Source organism: Trematomus bernacchii, unplaced genomic scaffold (assembly GCF_902827165.1).
Source record: "Trematomus bernacchii unplaced genomic scaffold, fTreBer1.1, whole genome shotgun sequence".
In the NCBI taxonomy this organism is placed as follows: Eukaryota; Metazoa; Chordata; class Actinopteri; order Perciformes; family Nototheniidae; genus Trematomus; species Trematomus bernacchii.
Genome location: NW_022987767.1, coordinates 59,942 through 82,947, shown reverse-complemented (window position 1 = coordinate 82,947; position 23,006 = coordinate 59,942). Strand labels below are relative to the sequence as shown.

Here is a 23,006-nt window from a genome sequence, read left to right as displayed (position 1 = left end):
TTTCCAGATGGCCACGCTCCTCTGTATCCCACAGTTCATAGCTCTAAACTTCCTAGCGCACACATTTGCATCGGGTCACTGCTCACTCCGACACGCTAGAGGAAGAGGAGCACTAATCCTACCCAGCATGCCTCCCTGGAAATGCTCTCTATGCAAATGTTTTGGTTTTTTTGGGATCCACAGTGAGAGTGGTCTGATGGCATGTCTGTGCATCCTGTAGGGATGTTGTAACAGACGTGTGGCTATGGCTCAGGTGTGGCTCTTCTGGCAAATGACCTCCTTAACAGAGTTGTTCAGGGTTTCTTTTTTGGCTGGTGACTGGTTGTTAGAAAACATAGCAGTGAACTTTAAAATATCCGTTCACAGGTCCACGCCAGATTTATTCTGTATTTAATTGCATCGGAGAGCAATCACTCTCTGCGCTACAAATCCTTGGTAAAGCTGTACTTTACAATAGAGCCATAATTGCAGGAGTTTAATTGCCTGCCAATGCTCTGCTCCCACTGCCTGCTTGCATTGAAGAGCTCAATAATTAGAAACAGGCAGAAATTAGGTGGCAATTTTGTCTTGGCAATTATCATAATGCAAAAGAAGTGCCATTAGTATTGTTACCCCCACAGTACATAGTCCTTTGACACCATCAAGTCCCTCTCTTAGCTGCTGGGTACAGCGACTCTTGATTTCCCTGTAGCCTTTGCTCTTCCTCACTCTCTCCTTTAGTCATCAGCTATCCAGGCCAGGCAGCACTCTGAGTCTCTGACTCTGAGACCGAACACATCCATGCCCCGAGTGCTGGGAGGATTAGAAGCTACAGCATTAGCAGTCTGTGTTTCCTTTAAAGGTATATAAATGAGCTGTTAATCCTCTTCCACCATGTCAACCATGAAATTGTGTTTGATATAACAGAAAAATTAATACATTTGACAGATATTGTATTTGTACCACACTGACATTTCATTTCGGTTCACTGGATTTTCGTTGTTTTTCGACTCCCAAGTTGGATGGGTTCCTGTTTTTGAAAGAACATGGTTTTTAGCATATTGACGAGGAAGTGTAACAGGCAAACTTTATCTGCTGGAGAGTGATAGTAACTCTGACATTTTATTTAAGTCCTGCATAAGAGATGTGTGGTACTGTATGTCTAATGAATGTTTGGACAGAAACCTATAAAACAAGGATTTCACTCTCTAATCTCTAAAACCTTTTTATGCTAGACCTTAAAGATTGCCTTTATATGAAAGACTTTTCTGAAAACCCAGATTAACCCACACTCTTAATTTCTATAATACGGTATTGTAAATCAATACACATTTTCACTCCTTAATATCTAGTCAGGTGGTAATAAGCTATGATTTCAATACAACTGGAATGCTCTTATTGATACAGCATGTGCATCAGTGCTTCAGATGTTTAGTTAAGCGTCAAACTGCAGATTGCCTCAAATACAAAAAAAAGTAGTGAGAGAAGGATACTCCAAAGACATTTGCAGTAATCGCTTCCATGGTTTTCTCTATTATCGACTTGTAATGTCACTAGCTATGCTGTTCGGGGGACAATCTTCCCTTTCCTTAATTCATTAATTTACTACATACACTTAGTTATTATTTAATGTGCTTAAGTACAAACTAGGCACTGGGCAATACTTTTTTTCTATAGTCACTAGTCTTATTTTTGGGTATGAGAAATGAGAATAAAAAAACAGCCAAGCATGAAGATTATAGATCTGATACAGTTTTTTTTGTCCACATTTTATATTTGTTACGCCTTTATTTTGAAGAACTCTGGCACATCTGAACACTTGCACAGAACCTAAAAGCAAAGACACAATTACAGTATCGTTCTGCCTCATCAAAATAACAAGGAGTTCAAAGAACATCTGGTTGTCTGTGGGACCATTTAAAAAAGATAATTTGGTTTTATTGTGCTCCATTTAGAGAACAATGCTGGGTTAGTTCGTGTTACACAGCCTTTCAGAGATTATCACTTCGCACTGCTTCTTTTCCTTAGCCTTAAGCAGTTTGTAGAAACTTCTGCATGACTTATTTTGCAATCTGTTTGTGCAGTCCATTGCAAATTGTGTTTATTTTTCTTTCACCATTTTAGCAATTCTTTCTTCGCGTGAATGTATGATAGCAGATGCTGACTGTTGTGTTTGCCACACACGGGGGGGGGGTGACCCTAGTAACCACATTTTGCATACTCTTTCAGCATCTTCACACAGATATGTAATGACGGCAGCTAACCTATTGTTGATATATCTAGACGTGCTACATCCATGCACAGCAGGTGGTTAAAAGTGTACACAACACCTTGACGTATGATAATAGCTTGTGTTGGATTATAACTTTCATTATTATGCTTCCACCCTCTGTTAATAGCTGAGGCCGTCATATTTTTGGTTTGTCCTCCCGTCCGTTCACTCGTGTCATTCTCAAGGATACATCATCTCTGGAAAACCTTTCCGGGGGTGTGTTCAAACTTACAACATGGCATCCACTTGGACAGAAGGATGAACTGATTAGAATTTGATTCAGTGGCCGTATCTACTGTATGTATGTGCACAATAGTTACAGCGTGGTTTTGGCAATGCAAATCTTAAGTCCCAGCAGGCTTCTCCAACAATGTAACATAAATATACATGCTTACAGGCATAATGACAAATACAAATTGTGCAATAGGAAATAGACTTACAAAAACCCTAATTTGGCCATAACTCCAGAATTCATACGCTCTTTATGACAATTTCCCTCAAATGTCTAATAGGTTACAATTCCTCATGCATGTAACATTAGTGTGAACTGCATCTTGCTTAGTAGGCTCAGTCATTCAACTGTTAAATCTAGTTCGGCCTGATATTAAGTCCAGTTGTCCCATGAGGTAGTATAACATCTTCTTAAGGAATTTACAATTAACCAACATACTTTGTAATGATATTAAGAAGGTGTGAAACTATCTTGGGAGTTACATTCAATTTGAGCCACACTCATAAAGCGAGCAACTTAGATTTGAACCCAACACTGGGGACACAGTGACGCACAGCAGTGGATGCGCATGACCTGTTTGTCTCCTGAGAGAACCGTGTTGTATCAGGCAGTTTAGCAGGAGGGTGTTATCTCCGAGGAAAAACAAGAGGTGCTAATACACGCCTGAATAATGAAGAGAAAATGACTTTGGGAATCAGGAAGTCCTTCACCATTAATGTTGAACAACTCTCAGTGGCTCAAAAGCAATCAAGCAATGGGATTTACAAAAGATTTTAATTTGGATGCATTATCCAAACTCCTCACAGACCAAAAGGCAGGCAATTGTTCCGACAAAAGATATGCACTGATAAGTTTGAAGGTCAACAAGCTGCTGCAGTGGAGATATCAGCAGCTGGTCTGTACCACACACAGTCAAACGCAGTTAAATACAAATACCCTTAATGTATGTTAACACTTTAGAGGTTGTCCAGGTGGCATAAACACCATCAAACTGTAAAACTGTGAGTCTTTTTCACTCCTCATCGAGGTTTACGACCAGTAAAAGCGCTTCTGTTTCATCAAACGTTTGAATGTCGCATGAAGCACGGCTTACGGTTCCCAAAACCACAAAGGAGAAGAGCTAATGATGCCCTATGTGGAGAATAAAAGGGGGATTAATGAACAACACGGGTTTGGAGAAGCTCGGCAGCCGTCGCCCGAACTCTTTACAGTGCATGCGTACACTAGGTGAGAATATTCAGGCTTTCACACGTTGCCACAGTATTGAATGGCCTGTGCCGCGCTTGGAGGAGCATTCTGCTGATGGAATCAAAACCCCTTTCACAGATTCAAATGAGGTGCACTCAGCTGTGATTGGTATTGGAAAAGCATTTGTCGGAACAGAGGCTCACAGAAGGCTTCTTAAATACAAGGCAATCACAGTGTCTAACGCAGAGACGAGGCGAGAGGTGTGCCCGGACTGCAGAGTGGAAAACAGGACAAAGGATTATGATGGTAATAAGCAGTAAACCAAAACAAAGTCATCCCCTGATCCCTCATTCTCTCCCTCTCTTCCTCCCTATCTCTCTCTACCCTAAATCCTCTAACACGCTCCCGCCTCCCCCCTCCCCTCTTCGCATCACATGCACCACATATTGACAGGGCCCATTTTTTCGCAGTGCCTGAGCTACAATTTAAAACTCATTTCTCATTATTTGCGGTGAATCCTTACACACACAATTTCTAATCTGTCGAGGCCATGATGGCTGCTGGCAGAAGCAGAGTGTCTTTATGCAGATGCCCGGCAGTACACCTATATGCAATGTCAACTCCTGCACACCCGGCTGGCCTTATTTTATTACAGGCGTCAGCAAATCTGCATGCCGTCAACTGTGAACCTTTTGTGCTAATGTCTTTTTTTCTCCCCCTTTAGCTGAGCTTGTGGTGTACAGACAGACTGAAGGCATTTTTACACCCCAGTGATAATGTGCTAGTGCGGATCAGAAACTGTTTCTCGCTCGCAAACTTCAAGAGATACGCTGCTCTGACAGACCTGAGATACAGAATCTGTAGGCATGGGCACAGATGATAAGGTGGATGTGGTTGAGCTCCGATGGCTGGGGTTGAGCAGGAGTTTACAAACCCCTAATTTGGCTAGTTTAATGAAAGGTTGTCAGGGCTTCGCTTTATTCCAAAGTGGCTCTCCTCCTACTTTTCCCCACATCTTTTATTGTGTGTGTGTAAGAGAGGTTTAGAAACAGCCATTATTATTCCTGCAAAAAGGGGTTGGCAGCAGAGGAAGGAGAAGAAAAAAGGGGGGAAGATTGTGTCTGGAATTGTCCAAGTGTGGCAGCAGTGGTCCTCAGTCACTTTATCAGTGCCACAGCAACGCTTTTCCTTCCATCTATCTGCCCGGCGACTATTCTTCCCCTCTCTCGGAGCAGGAAAACACTCACTCTCTCACCATGGATGGCTCAACACAATCCCCCCCCGCCACCTATCCTGCTCACGCTGTCTCTACACTCAACATTGCGCTTTGTCTAAATGCTATTCTTTGTGTGTGTGTTTTTTCTATCGCTCAATCCAATCATATTTGTGGAATTGCAGAGCACTGAAGAATTACCACACTTCACCTCCTCTGCACATGCTATTTCTATCTGTTCACTTAGAATCAGGGTTGCGCTTTAAATTACACACCATGTCTAGCTATCGACATGATTTCTTAGACAGGTTTTTTTTTTACTTTCAACCATAATAACTCCCATTGACACTTAGCCTATAAAGCCAATACAACACTCATTCTAGCACCACAGAAAATCCCATTCTCAAGTTTAACACTTAAAGTTTATGTTATATATGTTTATCAGTTAGTTTTTGAAAACTACATTAATTGCTTTTCAAATCAGCAAAGTCATAAATGATATTGGACCCTCTTTTCGCTTAAGTTTCAGATGATATGACACAACACTTTCAGGGTTTTTGACTATTCGCTCTGCTCTTACACTTGGAGTTTGGTTTTGCATACTGTCAAGCAGACGATGCTCAATACTTCATATGATGCACCTGATATAATTGCTTGCTAACGAGGCAATATCAAACCATCTATCCACTGCATGATACATTTTCACTATTAGTGCTCTAATTGACTAATTACTTGAGCCTTTAATTAATGAGCACTTAAGGCAGCAAGCCTTTCATGAACACCAACCTGAAGGGCAATGCTGTCCAATGCAGTGCAGTGTGAAACAAAAAGAAGCATATGGAAAAAGAGCCTAATGTTTTTTAAATTACATCAGATCACTTTAAAAGAAAAGAAAACAAATGTTTACTTTTTACATCTTTGTGTTTTTTCTTGCACTGTTCCTCTTCTCACGCAATGTTGATACAGATTTACATAAATTAAACGTTGATAATTTCATCAATGGCTGTTTTAAGTGACTTTAATACATTCATGCACAGACCTTAGTTTCACTTCAAACTTGTTTGCCATAGCAGTGACAAACTGCATGTCTTTGGGACTGAGAAGCAATCAAGAAAACATTGTTTTTAATGATCTAGGGCAGCGGTTTTCAAAGTGTGAGGCGCTCCTCCCCGGGGGGGCGCCAGAGAGCTTCAGGGGAGGCGCAGCGTGAGAAAAAAATAACGAGAATTTCAGCTAGTTAACTTCAGCTAACTTTATGCGAGCGGCAACATGGATAGATTTTTTGTGAAGTTACCTAAAGTGAGAGAGGAGAAAACGTCACTTGCACACTTTTGGCTGTCTGTGGAGACTGAGTTCCCCCACCTCGCCAAAAAGGCTGTAAAAGTGCTCATTCCTTCACCTCCGCCTGTGTGAGTGCGGGTTTTCCGCATTGTCTTTGATCAAAAGCAAGTACCGGTCAAGCAGGGGCGGATCTACCGGGGTGGCATGGGGTGGCAACTGCCACCCTAAAAATAGCCTTGCCACCCCAGCTGCCACCCCAGCTGGCAGCTTTGTTTTGAAATAAAAGTTGTGGCTCATCGGACATTCATGAGAGAAAATCCCTAATGTCCGAGTGCAAGTGAATGCAGCACAAGACGCAAGCCTTGTAACCCCTCCCCCGGCCCTGGCGCGAGCGTGGAAATGTGATTGGCGGCGATTTAATTTGAATGGGACGGCGCAAAACGAGAAGCATTCGGACCCAAGTAGACGGAAGGAATGAGGTATTTGCGGTCTACAATGACAGAGAAGAGACTGAAGTTTGGCTGTACTCAGCATTGAATCAAAACGCACTAAAGCTGTTGATCTTAATAAGTTTGTGAGGCGTTTTGCTGAACAAGATGGTAATCGCCGCATTCAGCTGTAATAGGCATGCCAACTTGATGCTCTGCTCACGGATGACTCGATGAGCATAACAAACTGTTAAGATGATGACCTTACGTGCGCAAATATATTTTTTTCTTTGTGGGGGTCTGCCCCCAAAAAACAGTTTTAAGTCCTGAGAAAGTCAAATAAGACGGTGTGTAAAACTACACTGCCCAGCCAAAAATAAGTAACCACTTTGATTTAACTAGGCCAGTAGGTAAGGGCATTCCACTGGATAATAATACCCCTGCATTATAGCAACAACAACAATAATAATAATAATAATAATAATAGCAATAATAATTGGGAGGGGGGCGCGGCTGTTCTTATGTTCTCTGAGGGGAGGCTCACCTTCCCACACTTTGAAAACCCCTGATGTAGGGTATCCCATGACATCAAAGTATATCAGAATCAGGTTGCCAAGAAGGTTTATACAAAAAAAGAAATGACACAGTAAAAGGAAAACAAGTTTAAACGAGGACATTTAGAACAAAAATATAAAACAACTTAAAAAATGTTAAAACATTTGAAGAAATGCAGATATATATATAAAAAATAACAAAAAGTATATGACAATTGAATCTGAAAAATAAAGTGTAAAGTATTTCATTTTATGTGCAACATATACAGAGGCGCATAAACATTTTCAGCAGGGCAACAACATGGCATTTATTATATCTGAACAGATTATTAACATCAGTGCATCATGTAATTGCAATCTTCATCACATACCTCTCAACAATCCTGAAGGAGCATTCAGTATACTCTCTTAACCCATTCAGACATCCAGTAATCAATATGAATGGGTTGAATAAACCTCCCTGTTAATGGTTATAATGAGGATGATGATGATGAGGCTGTTCAGTTCAGACTGATGTCTATTGCACTTCACAATCTGAAGATGCACTATGGATTTTGAATGTATATAGGGTCTATTAAGTATCAGAACATTTGTCAAATTCTCATTACCATTCCTTAAGCCAAGATGATGACAATAAATGACAGCTTACTATTTTAGTAGTAGATAATCATTGCCACTGAGAAATTGGAATAAGGCCATACTTAGCATTTACCATATTACTGAATTTGAGCATGCAGCTAAGAAACGTATTCACCATGATTGTCATCTGCTTTTATCAAAACGCTTGTCTCTACTCTTACGTTTTGACAAAACGACTTAGCAAAGAAAACACTCAAACATTAGTCACCAAGTGTGCTTAAATAGATTTTCACAAGTCATTACGTGATTTATTATTACATTACAATTGACTTTGACTCAATGACCATGGGAGCGGCCTGTGCAAAGTCAGAGATGTTTTTTGGCAAGGTGAGTGAAAAGCCTCCCAGTGGGAATGGAGTACACACAGCAGCAGTGTTATCTGTACGTTCACACCATCATGCTGCACAGGTGAGACATAGATGCTTGGTCAGACATAAAGATGAAATAAACCACTAATCCGTGGATCATAGAGAGCTGCCCTTTGTGTCTTCTGAAGACTGAAATAGCTGAGCTCTAAGAAAGATTAGAGAAGAATGAATCTGGCTGTCATCACAAGAGGGAAGAGGTCAAAGTAAAAGACAGGTCAGAATTCAGAGAGGGATGTGATGGGGAGGCCAGAGAGGGAGCTGGAGAGGGGGAAGATGTTTAAGGATTTCTTTGGTTGGGTTGGACAATCTGCCAAAATCTCAATTAAACTGACTGGTATAACAATTGCAATACGAGTTGAGAAATGACACGAAATTATCATTTTTGAAACCGAAATAATTCACATGATCATTATAAATATCTGAATTCTGTGATTTTTTTTTTTTTTTTATAAGGCTATAATATACCGTCTGTAAAGTGGGACTTCTCTGCAGCAACACAATACTTTATTCAGAGTATTCTTATCACATTTTTATCTTTACCACATAATAATAATAATAATAACAAATTATATTTATATAGCGCTTTTCTCTAACTCAAAGACGCTATACAGTCTTTGGGGAGGGTAGACAAACAAGGACAAACAAAAACAACAGAAAAACAACATATTTCGCTTACTGCCAGTGCCATTTGAGTATTTCTCTATCTATTTTGTGATTTGGATGAATTGTGCAGCCTTAGTGTGGATATGCAGTCCCTGATCAGTAGATAAGCATTAGTAGGAGCGGTAATAGTTTTAATGGTTCGGCAGAAAAGACATTTGCAAAAATGACTCATTCTCTTTTTATATTTTGCTCACAAATAGATTAATAGACCAATTTGGTGTTCCTGGAACGGCTAAATGGATAAAAGAAATCTCTCATGTAGTCTTGTTTGAACCCAATTTCAACATCGGGTAAACCGATACACTTCTATGTAAGTATCGATTTTTAACGACCTATTGTAGAACGCTTCTAAAAGTGCAGTGTTGTTTCTCTAAAAATCTACCCGACTACAGTAACTAGTCATTGTTGCACAGAGCGGCACATCAAAACAAGCTAAAACTGGTATAGTGTGATGAGCCTGAGTAGATAATTGATCAGGTTGAAATTACACATGGATTTCTGCAGAGCTTACGCCTGGAAATCTATTGTGCTTCAGGTCATCTATTGGGAATCATAGAGGTATGTAATACAGAAATGGCCGCAGAACACAGTGTTAATAATCTGTTTACACTTCAACCCCCTTTCCATTGATTTCCATTTTCTCCATGCATCACCTGACAGGCGCCACCTCCCCCGAAGGACTTCAGTTAGTTAGGGAAAAGAGCACAGACATTTCAAATAAAACATAACTCATTACACACTGTGTTTTATCATTTTTAGATACTGTTTTTATGTTTGTTGTGGTTGAGCTGTCATCACTATTGAGTGAAACGCCTACATTAGATTCTAAAAATGTTTTACTTATAGATTCCAACTTGTGAAATTGTTTTGTAGCATGTAAACAAGGCACATGAGATACAAATAATATACAATTAAAACTAAAAAAACAAATGTGTATATAGAGTATCTCATTATATTTTCAGTTGAGCCGTTTATTCGATTATGAGTTGTAATATATAGCATATAACAAAACACAAAAAAACTTCAAACAAAGATAGCCAGAGTCATTTATTCAACATAATTCAGAATATGGAGGTTCACATAATAGGCAGTTTGATGTGTGCATTCAATGTTGTATGTGCTGAACTCAATTATTGTACTTTATCTTAGCCCTAAAGGAAAATGTCCAATTGTGTTTTTCTTACTGATATTCAAATTGCAGCTACAATTAAGAATCTTTTGTGTGCCTTTTCACATTCCTGTACCTGTAGTACCTGTTTACTAATGATCTATCCAGGGATCTCTTTCAAAAATGCAAGTAAAACTTAAAAATGGCAAGACTTTTCCATTAAAGAGAGCCATTTAGCTCACCTTTCTCATGATATTCCATAAGTGGCACACTTCACATCATTCAATTCCTTGAAATGTGATCACGACTTTTTGAAATGGCGATATACATAAGTACATTAGCGGCATAATGACGGCTGACGTTTGATACTGCTGACAGCTCTGCATTGTAACCATGGTACTAAAACTAAAGAAAGCTATACAGACTGACAGGAGCAACTGCTGCTTCACAGCCTGAGCTACCACAGCTATGATTTATAGCTTTTAATGTGATAGGCTTACAACAATAATATGATGTACTTAAGAAAAAAGAACGGGCGATCTCGTGAACTCTTTTCACAAACTGCGTCCGTTATGCTCAACGACTTCTCTCTTTACGAGCTGTCTGAAATGATTGTGAGGCAATTAAGATCATTTATGGAGAAAAAGACTTGCTTCACTGTTGGTTCAAACAGCCCACTGCTTATTATACTAAATCAATGTAAATCAAATCATTAAGCAATACTATATTTTATTATAGATTGCTGCTAACATTTCATGCAAGATCTTTTTTGTGTACTTTTTCATGCATATATATTATATTTCCTATGAGAAAATATTCTATTATCCACCCCTCCCATGGCTGCTGTGTGTATATATATATGTGTGTACTTTCCTCCATTCACCTGCACCTTCTTTCATCCATGTGAATGCTGGTGTGTGTGTGTGTGTGTGTGTGTGTGTGTGTGTTTGTGTTTGCGTATCGCTGCAGCTCTGTGTGTCTGCCTGCCTTTTAAAGAGGCTGTGAATGATCTTATTTAGTGAGCGCTGATTGCTGCTTTAACCTGGCGGCCACGCTGGCTGCCGCTGCATTAATAATCTCAGGGAGGCAGGAGAGCTGGCGAGGCCCGCACCTTGTTCACCGCTCGCTCGCTCCCTATCTCCACGGCACCAAGCAAAGAGCCAGCAAACAGCAGGGGAAGTGTGGCGGAAAATTACAGTCTTCACATGCCAGCCAGGAAGGCTGCTGCTGCTGCTACTCGGTGGGGGCCAGAGCTGTGTGAAGAAGACAGAGGAATAGGGAGGACGTCTGAGTGTAGAAAGTGTGGAGGCAGAGTGGTGTGTTTGTGTGTGTGTGTTTCAGGGTGTGTGTCTTCTTTACTTGTGTCCTTACACTTTTGGCTTCTTTGAGATCAGGCTTCAGGATTTGAATCAGAATTCAGTTTAGTAAGGTTATGTTGAGGCTTGGGTTAGGGCTGAACGATTAATCGATTTTAAATCAAAATCGCGATTTTAAATGATGCATTTATCAAATCGCAAAGCCTGTGATTTTTTTTAAACTTTTTTTTTGTTGTCATCCACACCAATCAGAAGTGCTGTGCTCCACATGTGCCAGTCATTGTTAACCAATCAGAAGTGGCCCATGATAGTAGGTGATAGACAGATTGATCCAATCACCTGCCAAGTATTTTTGAAATACTTTTCCAAATGGCTTCCAGTGGAGCTTTCCTAGATGGTTTGGTGAAACAAAGCATCTGAGTCAGGTTAGTAATGCTCCATCACATGTTTTACATCTATTACAGGGTGAGTCTTAAACTGAAGCTTGACTTTAAAAGCAATCCAACGGAAGTTTCATGTAAGTTTAGTTCTTTCACTCGTAGCTCGGGCTGCGGGGTGCTAGAGATGGGAGCACGTTGATGCGACCTTCCTAGCCGGAGATATGGCCGCATTTTACAATAAACTTCCGTTGGGTCGCTTAAAAACAAATATCGCAAATCGAATCGCAATCGCAATATCTGTCAGAAAAATCGCAATTAGATTATTTCCCCAAATCGTGCAGCCCTAGCTTGGGTTTAAGGTTAGTTTTCCAATTAAGACATTTAAGAATGAATGTAGCCAGTGTGTATGTGAGTATTTGAACTGTGTCTTTTTCACTTTTGTCTTCACATTTTTGTCTTCTCTTTTGTGAAGAAGCCACTTTGAGATCAGGCTTCTGGGTTGGAATCAGGATTCTGTTTCCTTCCTTTAGTTAGTCTGTATTTAGACTTTTGTTTAAGGTTACTTTTCCTTCTCCCTATCCCTAAATTAAGAACTCAACTGAGGATGAATGTGGCCAGTGTATCTGTGTGTGTGTTTGAGTGTGTGTCTACTTTTTACTGTGTCTTCACACTTTTGGCTCCTCTTCTTGAAGACAATACTTTGAGATCAGGCTTCGGGTTTGAATCAGGATTCTTTAGTTTCAACTCAGGCTTGGGTTTAAGGATTCATCTTCAATCAAGAACTTGTATAAAAATAAATGAAGCCACACACGCATGAGTGTGTGCACATTGGTGTTTGTTTCATTTTGCCTCTTTGATCTTTTTTGTAACTGATTTGCATGCTCTGGTACCCTCCCATAGGCCAGAGACATGCAGGTTAGGTGCTGGAAACTCTGAATTGTCTGTAGGAGTGGATGTGAGTGTGAATGTATTCCTATTCCTAGCCGTGAAATAGAGGACATGTCCAGGGGTGCCGACCTTCATTCCCACACTATATATATATATATATAGAAAATATACGGTTGTTGTGTATGTAAATGAGTGGGTGTGCATGTATTTATGTGTGGCAAGGGTGAGAAAGAGGTAAAGCAACACAGCAAATGGCAACAAAGCAGTCGCCATCAGACCTCCCTTGTGTCAATATTAACTAGACGGGTGGAAACTGCTGCCCTTTTTAAGCGTGGCCAACAATTCCGTCTTTCAGTCCAGTCCAGACGACATTTTGATTGGTTGTGTGAAGATTAAAGCTTCGCTCTCACTGCCAGGGAGAACAGTATAATTGATATTTCAGCTCTGGGCAAACTTGCCTCTCGCAGGCCAGTGGCTGTTTCAGCAGAAAATTAATGTTAGCACAGCTTGGCGGCAGAACGGTCGGCATGTTTCAGGAAATATACTTTGAGTTGGGTCTCTCTGCTCCACTGGCTTCTGCTGCAACTCTCTGTGTGTGAAATGAACATCTTATGTCGGGGAAATGCTTACTGTGTGTGTGTGTGTGTGTGTGTGTGTGTGTGTGTGTGTGTGTGTGTGTGTGTGTGTGTGTGTGTGTGTGTGTGTGTGTGTGTGTGTGTGTGTGTGTGTGTGTGTGTGTGTGTGTGTGTGTGTGTGTGTGTGTGTGTGTGTGTGTGTGTGTGTGTGTGTGTGTGTGTGTGTGTGTGTGTGTGTGTGTGTGTGTGTGTGTGTGTGTGTGTGTGTGTGTGTGTGTGTGTGTGTGTGTGTGTGTGTGTGTGTGTGTGTGTGTGTGTGTGTGTGTGTGTGTGTGTGTGTGTGTGTGTGTGTGTGTGTGTGTCAAATGTACATATCTATGCCAAGATGTTGCGATGCAATTCAAGGTGTCAAGAACACTTCAAAGAGGAATACAACTGGAGTCAAAGTAGGATTGTATCACTCCCAGTGCTCCTTAGTAATATCAAGTTGCTCAACAATGAGGGGCATCTCTTGTCTACTTCATTAACACATGTATAATGCAGCAGTCTGAAGAACATAAAACTCGACCTAGCATGAAACGGCGCCGGAGTTCTCGTTCCGATAGCACCCTCATGCTGCACTTGTCCTGAATGGGCCATTAAAGTGGACACAGGGGATTAGGCAGATGATGGCAGCCGAGGTCCTCATATTGGTGCAGTGTGACTCGGACCACATTAACACGACATTAGTCTCATTTCCATTCCGACGGCGTGCACTTCCACACACTGGAGAGCGACCGAAGTCATTGTGACCCTCACGCTCCAGCCTTTCATTTCCTGTCGCCATTCAACGCTTCCTTATCTCTCTGTTCTCCCATTTTCCTTCTTGCCCTTTTTCTCTACTGTCTGTCTTTTTTTTTCTTTCTCTCCGTCCTTGCCCACCCCATTCTCTCCCCTCCATCTCCCTCTCTCTCTTTCTTCCCTTCCTGTTCCACATCAGCGGCTGGGTGAAGCCTCTCCCCGTCATGCTTGGCCGCACTCCCCTTAATTACCATGTATTCTTCTTAAGCTAATAAAAAACGCTGATGAAACCGATTACATGGCAGCAGGGCTTTGTGTGGAGCTGGATTTAGGCACGGATGGAGAGTGAGAAAAGAATAGAGGAAAAGGGGGACATTGAAAAAAGAGATAAAAGGAAGGAGACAGTAGGGGAGTAGCGACATATAAAAAAATACTGCAGACAAAGGAGGTGAGAGATGTAAAATAGGGAAGAGAGGAAGGGAGGAGACGGAGAGAAAGACGGAGGCTGAAAGGAATGGAAACGATGGATGGAAATGGAAAAGAAAATAGGAAGGTTTGGGCAGTAACCCGTTTGTTGTCTTTGTTGTTGTTTGGGTCAGAGATGCTTTAGGCCCTGAGGGAACTTCCTCATCTTATCACAGTGAGCAGACGGCTGGCACATCTTTCTCATTACGAGCCTCTCAGTTATAGATTACTCCTGCCTTACTCCTCTCCCCAGCCACAGGCAGTCTCTGTTACAGTCTACAGAGCTACGCTTGCACCAAACACAGTTTGAACTCCTGAATATAGACTTTGCCTTTTTCTTTCCCTTTCATGAGCATTAACTCACTCTCTCTGTGCATGTAATCGTTGTTTCAACTGCGACCAACTGTGGCTCGGAGGAGAAAATGAATTAAGGTTTCTTGGTTGATTGAAAAGGCTTCAGAGAAGAGCTGGTAGCTGCTTCATGATACACTCTTTCTCTTTGCATTACACTGGCTCCCTGCTCAGCTGGATGAAGTAGGGCTGTTTTAGTTTCAAACGTCATGCATTGCGATTGTGTGTAAGACTTTAAGTTCCAATAAATGCAAAAAAAAACAAACAGCAGAGAAATATCTCAGCTTGCAGCAATGTTTGTGAAGCTGTTGAAATCCCCAAAACTTTGCTAATGTGATTGAACACAAGCGTGAAAAGTTGTTCTCCTTATTTGCTCCCTGTAATGAAGTTGCTGCTACAATAAAGTGATCCAAAAGTTGGGGAAATTGTTAATACTGAAAAAAATATATAATGTATGGAGAAAACCAAACCATTTCAGAATCAGAAACATGTTTATTGCCAAATAGGTTAACACATGCGAGGAAGTTGTCTTGGTGTTATGGTGCATACATATACTGTACATACATACATACATACAAATAAAACGAAAATAAGACAACAATTGGAACCGTGATAAAGTATTTTAAGAAAACTATGATAACATAAAAAATATAGCAATATTTACATTGCATTTCTGATGGCTATTATTATTATTATTATTATTATTATTATTATTATTATTATTATTATTATTATTATCATTACCCTTATTATTATTATTATTCAATATTGGAATGTAACTTTACATTTAATCAAGTGCTGTACTTAAGTAAAAAAATACTTTACTTGAGTAATTTTACTTTACGTACATTTTTACTCCACTACATTGATTTTACATATTTGGTTACTAGCTACTTTGAAGATTTAAAATATTAACCAACTAATACATTATCATATCTTATTATAGGTGAAGGTCATATAAACCCCACTTTAACCAAGTGCATCAATAAGGTGATGAACACATTCATGTGTCAGTAATTATTATACAATCATTTTAAATACATAGTGCTTAAATGATACCCATGATATTCAACCATGGTATTTAAAATAGTTGAAACATGAACATGTTACATATGATAATATTATGTATAAAATCCAGCTTCTCTACAAACCCATCCCTATAATTGAGTTAGAGCATAAACTAAGACCTTTGTTCCCACTGTGAGAGCAATTCTCTGTGTGCATATCTGGAGCCATTAGCAGCAGCAAAGTGCCGCCGTCAATGCACACAAATGCCCTGGAACAAGCTGTGCCATTACGGTTTGTTGTCCTATTTCATGACCCCTTTTCAATGAATACGGAAGCCCTGTGAGGCATCCGCCACATTTACATGTTAATGTTGGCAATTTGTAAACATAAATTGAAAATGTCAGAAGCTCAATAGCTAAATGGAGATAAGTAAACACATTATTGAAACGCTGTGGCCACTTAAAGTTGGACACCCATTACATAGAAAATACGAAAATTATTAGGAGAAGGATGAGGAGGAGGTAAGAGGAGGAGGAAGAAGACAAAGGGGAATAAGAAAGGGGAAAAAAAAGAGGGCAGGGGCGCTTTAATTCGCACAGCACGTACTTGCCGAGGGGGTGAGACGATTAGGTTTGTGATGAGAGGCAGCAGTGTGACGGAGAGGGCATGGGGGGTGTCAGGATGAGCGAGGATGAGGGAGATGAGAAAGAGAGAAGTATTATCTTGCTGTGCTTTCACAATCCTGCACGGGCACACATTTATACGTGTAGATACATTCAAACGCACCTACATCATATTGTGCATGGTCATGCCCACGTGCACACACATATGCACATTTTGTTCAAACTTTCTATTACTTTCTCTTTACCGCACGCACACACGCACGTGAACACAGTCAGTGGAGAAGAGGAGTCAATGCAGTTGGCACCTGGTTCCCCTCTCTGCACACACATTCATCACTCAGTCGTGGGCCTGACAGAACCCTCTGGCCCACAGGCCATGGCTCCACACACACACCAACTACACACACTGTTACACTTTCACACACACACATACACGCAGACGGGAGAAGTAGAAGACATCAGCAGTACCATCAAGCAACAAAGCTGCCCACAGGCCTGTGAGCTGCACATAAACACACTTATGTTGTTCCACACTGTCAAAAACACATTTTCCAAGATGCCTCAGAACCTTTAGATTAATCACCTACTTGTAGGTATGGAATACTAATATGCATTAGGTGTTAAAAAAGGTTTGTGATTTAAAGGAAAAGTTTGTGAACTGTTTTTGACTTTTTTGGGGGAAATACACTTATTTGCGTTGCGTAGAAGGTTGGATTCAAAGATTATAATTGCTTTAGATATATTTTTTGGAAAATATAAGAGTAAAGAAGACTGGAAGCAGTGAGGACACATCTTACCTGTCTCCGTCTTGAGGTAACAAAATCCAGCTACAAGCATCTCTAAAGTTTAATCTACAGAGCACTTTATCTGTTGAGTTAAAAATATCTTGATCTGGCTTAGCCACACATTTAGAGTACATATTTGACACTTAGGGGTGGGGGAACTATTTGTTCACATAAGATATGTAATTGTTACCCTTTATGGTTCATTCATTTAACGTTATGAAGTTATATTGACATCATTTAAAGGGTGAAAGTCTCCTGCAAGTGCACAGTGCAGCACACATATGGTATTCTAATATATTCCCGTCTCACACAGAACAAGAACCTGCAGGCACTGTCTGCGTACCTCTTCTATGGTGATGGACACACTCACATTCATCACATATCACACTCTCTATATCAGGGGGGTCAAACATAAGGCCCACGGATGCCTTTGCAAAGTGTAGAAATGACAGAGAAGACGTGTATGTATTTTGTATGTATACATTTACAAGGCAGGGGGATAGATGAACCTACTTCCTGAATAGTTCCCACTTTAGTTTGTATTGTGGTGTGTCAGGATTACTACACAGATGTGGAAATTAATGTAAAATAATTACTAGATCCTGACAAGTTGTTTTGATCATAAAGTAAATAACTATATTGTTTATTTCCATACAGTGTTGTAGTCAAGTCACCAATTCACGAGTCCAAGTCACTCTCGAGTCACCACTCTTTGAGTCCGAGTCCAAGTCCGAGTCACCCAAGGAGTGTCCGAGTCGAGTCCGAGTCCGAGTCATCATTACCTGTGTTCGAGTCCGAGTCATCGTGCGCGAGAATTCACGAGTCCAAGTCCGACTCTGGTTCCATATACCTGTGACTAAATGTTTTGTAGATACACTGTGATCTGTAAGTAATGCACATGTGTAAATGATAAACTGAGGCATAGTTTAAATGGCCCTTATTTTCTCAATATTTACTGGTCCGGGCCATAGAGATCAAATGTGTCTGTACGCTGCTCAATATCCTCTTCATTGGTCTATTTCATATCATTTCAGGTGTCCCTCCTAAAGAGTCCAGCTTTCTGATCAATGCTCTCCTTCTTCAACACTACAAGCGTGGTGCCTACTACTCACAGGGGGGCGCCAGTGAGTTTGCCTTCCACATCATCAATGTCATTGAGAAGGCGGGCGGTGCTGTTCTCGTCAGGGCTCCGGTACACCGCGTCCTGCTCAACCGGCAGAACAAGGCCTATGGTGGGAAAAGAGTTGCAGACGAGTTCTGGAATGCAGTTGCTTTTTTGAATGAGACCGTGCAAAGGTTGACCTGTTCATGGAGCTCATGAGACATTCTTTCACACTTTTATCAGTCTTCTAAGCAGAGCTATGTCTTTTTGGGCTCCAAGCCAGAACAGAGATTGAAAGTCGGTTGCATCACTTCCCGCTTTGTTTTCAAAACACTCAAGTGTTGATCATTTTGTTTGGTACTTTCCCTTTTTTGCACTTGCCTGCTTTTTAGTTTTGTGTTTTTGTAACCAGCTTTGATTTGATAAAGCTCGATTTTGGTTTTTCATACCTGCCTCCCCTTTTTTGAACTGCTTTTAAGGCCTTATTTCCTTACCCTTGGTGCTTTAAGGCTGAAACATGCACTGATGTTATTTTTTCCGTATGATTAACACTTTGTGTGTGTGTGTCAGGTGTGACGGTGCTCAAAGGACAAGAAGAGATTGAGGTCCATGCCCCTGTTGTCATTTCTAATGCTGGCATTTTCAACATATTCGAGAAGTTTCTACCTCAGCCCATACAGGAGAAACCAGGTAACACCGCTTTATCACTGCAGCCACTAAATAAACTGTACATTGCACTGCTTTCTTTTTCTACTGCATATTTTCTGTAATTTGTAAATGTGTGTTTGTGTGTGTGTTAGGGATGCCAGCGATTATTCGATTATTCGAATATTCGTTACAGTCTCCATAATCGAAGATTATTTTTAAAATTCGATTTTATTTATATATTTTTTTATTAATATTTATGTTTTTTTTTCCTGGTTTGGTTTCAACCAAAATATAGACTAATGCTAATAATAGTAATAGTATTAATAATTGTAAATGACCATTGATCACACCACCAGTTTGTTTTACTGTAAACTTGGAGGAAGCCAGCAGCGCAGAGTGCAGACTGCTGCTGCAGCCTGCTACACACCGACATTTTGATCATGGTCAGTTTCTGGCATCCCTAGTGTGTGTGTAGAGATCCAGTCACTGTTGGGTTTGGTGCGCCATGGCATGGGTTCCTTCTTGGTCTTTGTTGGTCTGGATGGAACCAAAGAGGAGCTGGGCATCGTTTCCACCAACTTTTGGATGTATAAAGACAATGACTTGGACTCACTGTACGCCACTTATAGCCAACTTGAAGATCATACCTTATTGGCTTGTTAACTTCCTGGTTCGAACCTGTTAGGATTATGTTTTAAACAGGACCCAGGCGCAGACAATGACTGAAGATGTTTAAATGGTTTATTGTTTGGAGACTCAGGCAGGTTTGGAGACTATGGAGGTCCGGAGTGGAGGTAGGCAGTTCAGGCTGGACTGAGAACAAGGCAGGCAGGTATGGTGAAGGAAGAAGCAGGCAGTTGGCTGGAAGCTCTGGTGGCTGATGGCTGAGGGATCGCACAGGAAGCACAAGGAGAAACTAATTACAAAAAGTACAGAATAACACGCAGACAGGATAACTGAATTGAGCAGCCAGGAGGATGCAATACCACTGGTGTAGAAAACAATCTGGCGGTGAGTTGCTGGGAGACTGGAGTAGATATGCTGTGTCCTGATTGGATTGATGAGGGACAGCTGAGTCGGTCGGCCAGGTGAGTGCAATCAGGCTGCTGCCTGCAAGGGAAACCACACCCCCTCCACCCTCACACAGGGGAACAAACAGGGGGTGTTTCTCAATCGCGAGTAAAGCTGCTTCAAAGCCACTATTTCAAGCATACTACGTCATCGAGTGCCGCCGAAGTACTGTTCCAATCTCCAGTATACTTGGAAATCTACCGAGCCCGGCGTACTCCGTTTGGAGAAATATCGAGTCTGCACATGAGTAGACTTCGCGGTCTTAAAATCCCCACAATGCTTTGCGCACCGACCAATTTCCCCAAATCTGTGGCGGAAGATGTAAGGCGGGGCCTCTCATATGACGCACACCTGCACACTTGCTAGCGTGTTCCACTCTTTGTTTTCCGAATGTCAGGAAGTATTCTTGACTCGCTTCTGAAGCAAGATGCTCGGCAGACATGTGCTACCAAGCAAGCGTACTCGCGATTGAGAAACACCCAAAGAGTGGAACACGCTAGCAAGTGTGCAGGTGTGCGTCATATGAGAGGCCCCGCCTTACATCTTCCGCCACAGATTTGGGGAAATTGGTCTGTGCGCAAAGCATTGTGGGGATTTTAAGACCGCGAAGTCTACTCATGTGCAGACTCGATATTTCTCCAAACGGAGTACGCCGGGCTCGGTAGATTTCCAAGTATACTGGAGATTGGAACAGTACTTCGGCGGCACTCGATGACGTAGTATGCTTGAAATAGTGGCTCTGAAGCAGCTTTACTCGCGATTGAGAAACACCCACAGTTTGGGCCGTGACAGAACCGGCCTGTTGGATCGCATATCTTCAGTGTTCAGCCTAGCAACAACCAGCCATTCAGAAATGATGTCCCGTCTCACACAGAACAAGAACCTGCAGGCACTGTCTGCGTACCTCTTCTATGGTGATGGACACACTCACATTCATCACATATCACACTCTCTATATCAGGGTGGTCAAACATAAGGCCCACGGGATGCCTTTGCAAAGTGTAGAAATTACAGAGAAGACTTGTATGTATTTTGTATGTATACATTTACAAGGCAGGGGGATAGATGAACCTACTTCCTGAATAGTTCCCACTTTAGTTTGTATTGTGTTGTATCAGGATTACTACACAGATGTGGAAATTAATGTAAAATAATTACTAGATCCTGACAAGTTGTTTTGATCATAAAGTAAATAACTATATTGTTTAGTTCCATATACCTGTGACTAAATGTTTTTGTAGATACACTGTGATCTGTAAGTAATGCACATGTGTAAATGATAAACTGAGGCATAGTTTAAATGGCCCTTATTTTCTCAATATTTACTGGTCCGGGCCATAGAGATCAAATGTGTCTGTACGCTGCTCAATATCCTCTTCATTGGTCTATTTCATATCATTTCAGGTGTCCCTCCTAAAGAGTCCAGCTTTCTGATCAATGCTCTCCTTCTTCAACACTACAAGCGTGGTGCGTACTACTCACGGGGGGCGCCAGTGTGTTTGCCTTCCACATCATCAATGTCATTGAGAAGGCGGGCGGTGCTGTTCTCGTCAGGGCTCCGGTACACCGCGTCCTGCTCAACCGGCAGAACAAGGCCTATGGTGGGAAAAGAGTTGCAGACGAGTTCTGGAATACAGTTGCTTTTTTGAATGAGACCGTGCAAAGGTTGACCTGTTCATGGAGCTCATGAGACATTCTTTCACACTTTTATCAGTCTTCTAAGCAGAGCTATGTCTTTTTGGGCTCCAAGCCAGAACAGAGATTGGAAGTCGGTTGCATCACTTCCCGCTTTGTTAACCGCTTTTCAAAACACTCTAGAAATTGTTACTAGGCTAGAACCAAAACAAAAATGAGGCACCAGTTTTCAAGCATTTTTTGGAGTTGGGTGAACTTCTGCATTTTTAGGAGTTGGTTAAACTTACCAATATTGTCATTATCTTAGTTTGTTACACCTGTTTCCTTTATTTTCTAATTTTCTTGTCTGCTTTTACTTCCTGTCTTTGTAATTGTTGATTCCTTCCACCTGTGTGTGATCTCCAGCTTTGTTAATGTTATAAGTATACTGTTCCTATATATGTTTAAGTGTTGATCATTTTATTTGGTACTTTCCCTTTTTTGCACTTGCCTGCTTTTTAGTTTTGTGTTTTTGTAACCAGCTTTGATTTGATAAAGCTCGATTTTGGTTTTTCATACCTGCCTCCCCTCTTTTGAACTGCTTTTAAGGCCTTATTTCCTTACCCTTGGTGCTTTAAGGCTGAAACATGCACTGATGTTATTTTACGTATGATTAACACTTTGTGTGTGTGTGTCAGGTGTGACGGTGCTCAAAGGACAAGAAGAGATTGAGGTCCATGCCCCTGTTGTCATTTCTAATGCTGGCATTTTCAACATATTCGAGAAGTTTCTACCTCAGCCCATACAGGAGAAACCAGGTAACACCGCTTTAGCACTGCAGCCACTAAATAAACTGTACATTGCACTGCTTTCTTTTTCTACTGCATATTTTCTGTAATTTGTGTGTGTGTGTGTGTGTGTGTGTGTGTGTGTGTGTGTGTGTGTGTGTGTGTGTGTGTGTGTGTGTGTGTGTGTGTGTGTGTGTGTGTGTGTGTGTGTGTGTGTGTGTGTGTGTGTGTTGTGTGTGTGTGTGTGTGTGTGTGTGTGTGTGTGTGTGTGTGTGTGTGTGTGTGTGTGTGTGTGTGTGTGTGTGTGTGTGTGTGTGTGTGTGTGTGTGTGTGTGTGTGTGTGTGTGTGTGTGTGTGTGTGTGTGTGTGTGTGTGTGTGTGTGTGTGTGTGTGTGTGTGTGTGTGTGTGTGTGTGTGTGTGTGTGTGTGTGTGTGTGTGTGTGTGTGTGTGTGTGTGTGTGTGTGTGGAGATCCAGTCACTGTTGGGTTTGGTGCGCCATGGCATGGGTTCCTTCTTGGTCTTTGTTGGTCTGGATGGAACCAAAGAGGAGCTGGGCATCGTTTCCACCAACTTTTGGATGTATAAAGACAATGACTTGGACTCACTGTACGCCACTTATCGCCACCTTGAAGATCATACCTTATTGGCTTGCTAACTTCCTGGTTCGAACCTGTTAGGATTATGTT

The 23,006-nt window shown here is 41.3% G+C and overlaps 1 protein-coding gene across 1 annotated transcript; it reads left to right on the top strand.

Annotated features, from left to right (window-relative positions):
- Positions 1-8,071: 8,071 nt before the first annotated feature.
- On the top strand, positions 8,072-22,338 carry LOC117496684 (all-trans-retinol 13,14-reductase-like). Its single transcript, XM_034148409.1, has 4 exons — positions 8,072-8,113; positions 18,022-18,328; positions 18,769-18,888; positions 21,322-22,338. The coding sequence occupies exons 1-4, from the start codon at positions 8,072-8,074 to the stop codon at positions 21,564-21,566; spliced, it is 714 nt and encodes a 237-aa protein (XP_034004300.1). The 3' UTR covers positions 21,567-22,338.
- The last annotated feature ends 668 nt before the right edge of the window (positions 22,339-23,006 follow it).